The 9,638-nt window shown below is 36.7% G+C and overlaps 1 protein-coding gene across 1 annotated transcript in view; it reads right to left on the bottom strand.

Annotated features, from left to right (window-relative positions):
- The window catches only part of LOC107096317 (cadherin-12-like), a 205,181-nt gene that overhangs the window by 78,405 nt on the left and 117,138 nt on the right, over positions 1-9,638 (bottom strand). Inside the window, exons 4-5 of the mRNA XM_015392921.1 lie at positions 8,659-8,778; positions 2,730-2,897 (exon numbers count right to left, since the gene is read on the bottom strand). Of these exons, the coding sequence (XP_015248407.1) occupies positions 2,730-2,897; positions 8,659-8,778 (288 nt within the window). The remainder of the gene's footprint in view (positions 1-2,729; positions 2,898-8,658; positions 8,779-9,638) is intronic.

A 9,638-nucleotide genomic window follows, 5' to 3' on the forward strand; every position in this document is an offset into this window, starting at 1 on the left:
ATTGATGCACTTAGGCAAAACCTTTTGTCCCACAAACGGTACACAAAGAAAACAAGTATACAAATGCAAATTATTTAAGTTATTTAAATTTATCATGTGATTACTTGATTTACCATTTATTCAAACAGGCATATAGACAAGTCTGCAGTAAGTGATTTCAAAATTGTACAGATCGGCAAGGAATTAGGCCTGCATGTGGCCAGTAAATTGGAAAATATGTAAAAAAAAATCTTTTCACCTTTTACATTGGAAAAATTTAACCCAATAAAGTTTGAACACTTGCCATATTTAGTATTTAAGCATGTTATCTCACATGCATTTATATTGATCTGTAAGTGTGTCAAAGAAAGTGAAAACACAGCAAATCTGTAAGAGAACAAATAGCTTTTCACAGAAATAGCAAAATCTTTAAAGGGAATTTTTGTCACTCCTTAAAATTAGAACCGCCTCTATAGAGGCAAGCGTTGGAAGACAAAAAGAGAATGGGACAGGACAGAGGGGCTGAGATACTTGGCCCAGGCATCAGTGCTGTGACAGCATTATGGAAATATCATCTTTTCCTTGCAGCCAGAGGAGCTTGACCGTCTGAACGGCTGTATTTACATTCAGGGTAGAGCGCTCAGTGTCACCTCAAGCACACAAAGAAGCTGCATCAATACGGCGGAGTATCTTTTGCTCTACTGTTCCTGCTCCCCTGCTGCTCTTATCAAGAATATAATTAGCATACACTTTAATACACGTGCTTGAAGTATGCATAGAAGCAGATGTTTTGGTTTGCCTTATGTTATTTTAAATACTGGCTTTCTGCATTATTTAGTAAACGGTACAATCGAGTTAATCTGCTTTAGCAGCAGCTTATGGGACGGAATACGGAGTTTAAACACACTGACTGAATCCCTGATGTTGAAGCAACAAATCTCAAATCTGATCTAAATATAGACAGACGCCAGCTGAATAACATCTACCCTGTTTTATTTGCTAGGAGTTGTAGCTATAGATGCAATCACAGCACATAAACAGGCCACTGCTCACGACGGAGCATAATGACAAATAATGAAAAGCAATTAGACCGAGAAATGATGATGAAAACCCCCTGCATTGATATAATTGTTGAGTGTTTGTTTTATTGTCAAAGCATGTGTGAAGATGCATAAGGTCATTGTGTTTTCTTCATCCTAAAGTGTAAATAATCCAAGAACTTGTCTGAAGGCTGTCAAAAAATTCTGACTTTAATGTATTTTGTTTGTGGGTATTTATGTGATGGGACATCATATAACTGAAAATAATAGTGAAACGGAGGAAATGTGTAGGTCTCCAAAATTAGCTGTAAACACACACACACACCCACACTTATATATCTGTATTTATATATCTATATATTCAGGTTATTTATTATTGTAAAGTGACTGAAGAATATTTACATCAGATATGTATTTTTATCTCTTACTGTACAGTATTTATTATTCAACAGTGTGTGAAAGTGTCGACTGTTTGACCTTTTTACTATAATGCCTTTTGCTTTGCTGCTGTTACACCATACTCTCCCCATTGTGGAACAATGAAGGATTCTATTCAATTCTATTCTATTTTATTCTATTCTATTCTATTGAAGTTCTCTGACTCTTTTTTTCTAATTTTAGATCAGGTAATAAGAGTTAGTGGACATTAAATGTCAAGCCTCAGTCAAATTAAGATCTGGACTTCAACAAGGCAAGTGGTCTGCAACCCCCCACTCCAGAGCTGCAGCTGATTCTGCAGGTGCGTTGAAATAAAGAAATAAAATCATAATTTGTTTTCCCTTGAACGGCAGGTGTTGGATCAAAAACATTTTGCTACTATTTGCTACATTTTTTTTATGTTTTCCTACTTGCTTTGATTCTGTTTTATCCTGTATTTTAATCATGTAAAGCACTTTGCATTGTCTTTGTACTGAATTGTGCTATACAAATAAATTTGCCTTGCCTTGCCTTACTATAGAAAAATCACATTTTGTTCAACAGGGACAAAAACAGCTCTATGAATGCTAAAGTTCGCTGATCTTATAACAAGTAATTCCAACACACAAAGGTTCTCAAATCTTTAAACTTAAGTACCATTTCAGTTAGAGAAGTCATAACCTGGTATGTTGCTTCTATAATCCTTCTAAAAATAGTTTTTTTTGTATTATTCATTTTTAAATGGTGCACACCCTGTTCCATTTTCATGGGTCAATGTGAGGGTAGCAGAGACTGATATAGTAGAATGTTAGAAATATTCTGCTTCTATTTATTATTTTGTTCCCCTAATGATGATTTATTCCATATACTAGGCAATACAATACACCACTGAAAAAGTAAATCACATTAACAGACTAAGACAAACAAATATTAATAAAGTGCCTTGAAAATTTGCTAGTTTTCATTTTTGTTAACCTCTTCAATACACTTAGTTTTTTGTATTTTGAGGAATCAGGACCCAGGGATCACCCAACAAAGTACTGGATGTGATGAAGAATGCAGATGAGCTTGCTGCTTATGAAGAGAGCTCTCTAAACCAACTGCTTCAGGGTATTTGGTGTAGATAATAGGTGATATATATATTAAAAGGTTCTTTATTACATCATGTAGAAATTTAACTTAAACAGACTACACATATTATACCCCCCACTCCATTGTGTACAGTCAAAATATAAAATAACAAAGAGATAAAGAAAAAAGAAAAAAAAAAATCCATCTGGAAAGTACACTTACTTTTAGAGAACCTGGGTGGGTTGTCATTAACATCACTGAGGGTAATGTTGACAATGGTGGTCCCAGCCAGTCCTCCAAGTTGGCCGCCCATGTCCTTGGCTTGGATTAATACCTGGTACTCTTCCTTTACTTCTCTGTCCATATTTGGCAAAGCCGTCTTTATTACTCCTGGTATAAAAGCAAGATTTATGGAGGTAAGAGGTAGAAGAGACAGAAGACAAAACAAAAGAAAAAATAAGTAGATAGTGGGAAATAGTGACAGTGACATGAAAAAAAAGCAAGTGTTATATACAAGGCAAGCAGAAAAAGTGCTCAATTTACTTCAAACTGCACAATATATTGCTAGAAAAGAACTTCACTCCTCCGCATGAAGCTGCAGAAGTATGAGGCCGAAAATAGAGGTCACCTTACAAACTGGAAACACTTGACATTCAATAGGGAGCATCGTTGAAGCCATATAATGATTCACTTGAGGATCTGAGGCCCTGAGATCAGAGAGGGTTTGTACTGCAGATTAATAGCGAGGTCAGTGGGAGGTTGGCAGGCTGCAGAGAAGCATGCAGCACAGGTTGGAATAAACTTTCCCCTGCTACTATTCCATTAATTACATTGGGGTTCTCTTCATTCCATACGCAAATCTGTGAAACATTGGTTGTTTGGAAAGCTCTGTCATCGGTCTTTGCAGAATGCATGCAGATTTATGCATGTTGTTGGCATCCCCCGCATCTCCCTTTGTTCACCTTTTACCTCCTAGTATTTGCCCTCCTATTCTTCTGCACATTTGGAGATAGTGGCAGCCCCAGCATGACAAACATTTGCTTTAACAGTAAGACTTTTTTTTCCCCACCACCACTTTGAAATATAATCACAGTAGGTGCCCTGCAAAACCCTGGGATGAGTAGAGCGATCAGCAAAAGATTCCACCTTATCAGGCTGTGTGATATGCATGAATCTATTTCCATATGCATTGAAATGCCCCAGATAGCGGGGGAACAGCAACACAGTTCTGGCAGTATGAAGTTATTTCAGATTTAGAGCAGTCACGCTCTATAAACTACCCCAACCCCTTCTCACCTGGTTCTGACATCATCTATCAACAAAAAAGATAGAGAAGAAAATTCTGTCAATGAGGCAAAACAAACAAAAAAAAAACATTGCTTTATTTCAGCAAACCAACACTGCCTGAAAAAAGTCAGAGTATCAAACAATTATTAATTACAAGCAATGTAAGAAAAAAATAGATTCTGACAAATATCACATTACTTCATTAGACAATATTAGTATCGATTCAAAATACCAATGTCAAGATATTTCATGAGCCAGTACTGGTAGTTATTTATAATATGGTCTCATGGATCTTCAATTAAAAAATGTATAATGGGTAAATATCCATGTCATAGTATTACTTTTAACTTATAGTCTTATACCTCTTAAACATCCAGCCACAAGTTAGCAACCTCAGCAGCCAACTAGGTTTACAAATCAGTCTAGAGCTTGTACAACTCCATTTCACAGACTAACAGGGTCAGGGTCATCAGGTTAGAATTAATCAGAAACAACGTCCTCTGTTTTTGGAGTTTAATAATCTATGAAACAATTCAAGACGAAAAAAGGAACTATGTCCTTGTTAAATGACATTAAAGCTGTCTGCTAAGGACTTCAACTTAGATCTTAAACTGTAATGACACTGTGTCCTACCAAGACATGTATTTGGATATATTAAAGATGATCTTTGCTCTATTCTGTATTTGCTGCTTTTGCTGTGCCCAAAATCTCAATAGTATGTTTACCTTAATACGGAGATTAAAAAGTGAGATTAAATATTTATCTGCATTAGACAGTGGTACATTACTAGTCGGCCTACTCTCATATCACCACCAAATTAATCATAAAATAACGTAATCTGTTGATTCCACTTTCAGTTCCAAATATACAAATCGAGAAAATCCTTTGTCAGTTCAGAGAATATGGTGTAGTGTGGCATTAAAGCTTGTTATATACTCTGCACAAAAAATAAATGTTTTCTGGTTCTCGAGGTTACAAAAAAAAGTCTGTTTTGCCTCATAGTATTAATTCTCCACAAAGGGCTGTGCTGCTGGGTCTGCCCCTCTGTAACATATATCAGTAAAGATTAATTGTGAGTGTGTAAGCGGGTAGGGGAGGGGGGGACAGCAAGGAAGAAGGGCTGGTGGAGAGCAGAAATTGGAGGAGCAGACAGAAAATAAGGACTCGCGATACGCTCTGGTGACATTTAGAAAGTGTGCAAACATCAGATGCATGCCACGCTACAGGGGTGGAATGGCCAATGACTACAAGTTTGAGAGATACGTCAGTCATCTCTGCTCCTCAAACCGAAACATGGCAATTTGAATACTGCCCCATCAAAGTCTTTGCTATGGTTGAGTTTAGATTTGTACTGTTTAAAGGGCTGGTTATACTCCCACAGCAGTGTGTCGCAGTAAGCTCGTCGCAGATATTTAGATTTATGCCAAATATTAAAGCGTGGCCTGTGCTATGTTATTCCGTGCCACAAAGCAAGAGGGGAAATCACAAACTAGCTTTGGGTCTAGGTACGGCAGAGGCGGTGAGGAAGTGGGGGCAAGTTTGTGCGACAACAGAGGGACATATGGGTGAAAAAGAGCGGGGATCCAGGTGGTAAAAGGGTCCCAGCTTTCTCGCGAACATCGCTCTTCCAGCTGGTCCATCTTCACGAGTAATTTTCCACAATGGCGGTCATACAAACAAAACAAGCTGGTAAAGTACTAAACAGGAAATACGCGTTGTGTAGAGCGGATGTAGATTTGACCAATCAGAGGCCTCGTGTCTGTGGCACTGGCTGCGGTCACCTACAATTTTGGAGAGGTGCTCTAAAGTGTCTGCGGTAGGGGCGGGGCACATTTGCTTTCACTGCGACACACATGTAGATGACCTGGTTTCTGAGTATAAATCAGCCTTAAGCCTTCGGACATACACATAATTAATTCAGACAGATGACATTAATTCAGCTAGCTTTTTAAAGACAGGAGAGCTTCTTAAAATATAAGTTACAGGTGGATTATGGGCCAGACTTCTTGCTTGTTTGAGAACAATTTCTTGTTTTCAACCATACTTTATTTTTTTTTGTTCAGAAATACCACAAGGCTATTTTTTAGATTTTTTATTTATTTTGTCTCTCATTGTTGAAGTTTATCTGTCATGAAAAAATACTGACCTCTCTTATCTTTCTAAGTAGGAGAATTTTCACAATCAGCGGTAAACTCTTTTGTCCAACTGTATTTTATCATACAATGTTTCTAAAGAATATTTTGGGTTTAGGTTACTATCCTGCGAGGCTATGCAAAGTAGATAGCAGATATAGCCCCTCCTAACAATATATGAGCTCACATAAATATATGTGAGCTCATAATATAGATATATGTGATTATGATGTTTTAGGGCAGTTCTCTATTTTAATGTCTTCATGAGTATTATTAATTACCTTTTCGAAATCTAAACTTTGTATAAAAATCCATGGTATCTGCATTGAGCAGATCGCTGTAGGATTACTGTGTTTCTTCCATCGACTTGGCAAAGAGATGTTGCAGAGTGAAAAAATTATTTGAAAAAAAAATACATTATATTGAACAGTAAAGAAAAAAAGCTACAGGATGAGACCCCAGATAAGGTCAGAAGAAATGTCGATGCTGATTGTTTGAAACATATATTGGTGGAACAGCAAGAACCATAGTTGACAACGACCAAATTGCAAAGCAAAACTTTATTTTTTGCCCAGCCAAGTAAAGCAGCACCCATCACTTTGTAGTGTGAAACTTTTATTAGAAAAAAATGACTTCATCATGTTCTGACATTACTTTCTATAAGATGGAATGTGACAAAGTCAGGTTACTCTGCCTTTTTTTTCTCCCAAAGTCTGACTTTAGAGCTGTAGGGGTAGAGCTAAAAGCAGAAGTTCATGACAGGATGATTGGAAAAGTTGAACAAATTGCCAGGTGAGAGTCTCTTCTTCCTAAAAACAATATGACAGTACTACTAAGTTGTTATTTTATTATTAAAAAAAAGATGTCCATCCATATTGTACAACACCATGTTTAGGGAAAGTCAAGTGCCAGATATCAGCATCAAATCTCATGCAGACGGTGTAACATGGTAGTGGAGTGCTGATGACTGAATCTGATTTCGCTGTCACTGGAAATCTACAACTTACTCCTTTGTGTTCTAGAATTTTGTTTAGTCAAATGTGCATCTGTCTGTCCTATAGCCAAAACTTGGTCATGCAAGCAATGGTGCAATTTTTACTTAAGGAATATAGGACAATTATTCACTAATAATGAAAAAAACTGAATGATGTTGAAATAGCAAATGTGTTTTGTAAGTTTTTTTTTTTATAAAAAGAACTAATGTCTCAGCATGATCTGGATAAACGAATTTGAGCGTTTATTTTTAGTCGAATTGATTACTACAACAGTGTTTTCACAGGTCTGCCTAAAAAGTGGATCAGACAGCTGCAGCTGATCCAGAAAGCTGCTGCCCGTGTCCTCACTAAGACTAAGAAAGTAGAGCACATCACCCCAGTTCCAAAGTCCTTACACTGGCTCCCTGTATCTCAGAGAATAGACTTTAAAATACTTCTGTTAGTCTATAAATCTCTGAATGGCTTAGCACCTAAATACATCACAGACTTGCTATCAGTATATCGACCCTCCAGACCACTCAGGTCTTCTGGCTCCAGCCTAGATCCAGACCTAAACATGGAGAAGCAGCATTTAGTTCCTATGCTCCACTTATCTGGAACAAACTTCCAGAAAACTGCAAAAGTGCGGAAAGCCTGAGTTCCTTTAAATCAAGACTAAAAACACATTTGTTTAGGATTGCCTTCGACTGTTCTAGTTAAATAGTTCAACTGAAACATCATTAGTTCAACTTTTTTATTTTCTTTAGTCCAACTGTTTTTAACATTCTTTTTTGTTTCTGCATTTTTTATTTTACTTTGATTCTGTTTTATTTTCCTGTATTTTAATCATGTAAAGCACTTTGCATTGTCTTTGTACTGAATTGTGCTATACAAAGAAATTTGCCTTGCCTTGCCTTGCCTAAGTTTAGGTAATCTTTGAATAATATTTATGCTGATAAATACTGTCTCTTTATGGTATGCAGAAATGTTAAGACTTAAATAAATAATGTGTGCTTTGAATTTTCTGACTATACTTTCCAAGTATTATGCTGAAAAAATCGCCAACTTTCCTCTGACAAAGACAATCATTGCAATTCCTATTCTGCCCATACCTAATTTGTTTCTACTTTATCTACTCTCTAATGGGTGGACAACTTTGACATATTTTCTAAAGCAAATATATAACATTTAGTTTGAGAATCCATTTACTTAATTATCTATAAATCCTGCTGTTCAGACAGAAGATAAGATGATCTGCATAACAGTCGACATCTAGGGAGTTGCCGTGCATGGGCATTTTAAACAAGTCTGAAAATCACAGTAATTAGCTGTGAGTGTTACTATTAGCATGCTAATCTCACATTAGCTTTCTTTGTTAACTCTTAATTGTGTCCTGGCCTATTTCAGCTGATTTCTTGTTTTTTGTTGTGCTCCATATATATGTTGCCTTTATTTAATGAGATTTCAAGTGTTATTGCTTTTCCAGTTATGGCTTACTTTTTGAAACAAAAGTCAGAAAGCTTTAAGCTGTATTTCCAAATTTTGTTTTGTTTTATTCTTTTTCTTTTACCTATACCCTTGGTATTCAAATCTCAGTCTTTTTTTTTCAGTTAAAGCATTTATGCATAACTTTTTTATTTTTCTGCTTTCTTTCATTTTTGGAATATGTAGCTAATATCGATAGAATTTAGAAAACAGTTTCTCTTCAAAACCCAACGAAAACCCTATATGTACATTTCTCAATAAGTGTTTGTTTACCTGTTTTAGGGTCAACGGAAAAGTACGGTTGACCATGAAGGATGCTGTATACGACTCTGGCGCTGTTTCCGTAGGTTGGGTCATCTGCGTCTGTGGCTGTTACCTGCGTCACGTACGTCCCTGTGGAAGAGAGTAGAAAAGAAACCCAACATATTGACCTTGAATTAATCTGTTTCCACATGAGAGCTACATCCAGACTCTTTTGAAGTTCATCAGCTTAGTGAACGATCTCACCTGACTAATGAGTGGTGAGTCACCGGTGAGAAAGCTGCTGCTAATGCCAATGGAGTGGAATGAGGAGTGGAAAGGAGAAAATAATGTGTGGGACCATATTTAGTATCCCTGTTGTATGATTGCATTTGCACTTTTCTGGTTTTACAAAGCAGCAATTAAAATTTGATTAAAAAAGCTCTTCTGCAACTGCTCATTGAACAATGTTCCCATTAAGAAAACAGAGCAGAATCAGGAGCAGTTTTACGATGGTAGACTTCCAATTTTCTAAGCATCAACTGCTGATTAAACATAAGCATTTTTTCCCAAACATATTTTTAAATTGAACAATTTCTGTCCCATCTAGACATACTCGTCTTTTAGCGTGTCTACCCTGTTTAAGCTGGAGTTTTATTTAACTTTGTTATAAATTTAAAGGGCTCTACTTTGTTTCCTGTAAGGGTGTCTACTACAGACAGCCTTGATCTGCTTCTCTAGGTAACCCCTTAACCAATTCATACTGTTGAATTACAATTAGTTAACCAGAAAAGTTGAACAAATACTAATGTGTTTGACACAGGCTGTTTCCAACAAGAACTAACTGTTTTTCCAAAGGATTCCCAGTACAGTATGCTTTTCAGATGGTTCACAAGAGCTACAGTAAGTAACTATGCAGAGATTCTTTGCTATCATATAACACTGACCCAGTCTAAAGGGCTCGTTATACTTTCACAGCAGTGTGTCGCAGTGAGCTTGTTGCAGATATTTTT

The sequence above is a fragment of the Cyprinodon variegatus genome, unplaced genomic scaffold (assembly GCF_000732505.1).
Source record: "Cyprinodon variegatus isolate N-32 unplaced genomic scaffold, C_variegatus-1.0 Scaffold614, whole genome shotgun sequence".
In the NCBI taxonomy this organism is placed as follows: Eukaryota; Metazoa; Chordata; class Actinopteri; order Cyprinodontiformes; family Cyprinodontidae; genus Cyprinodon; species Cyprinodon variegatus.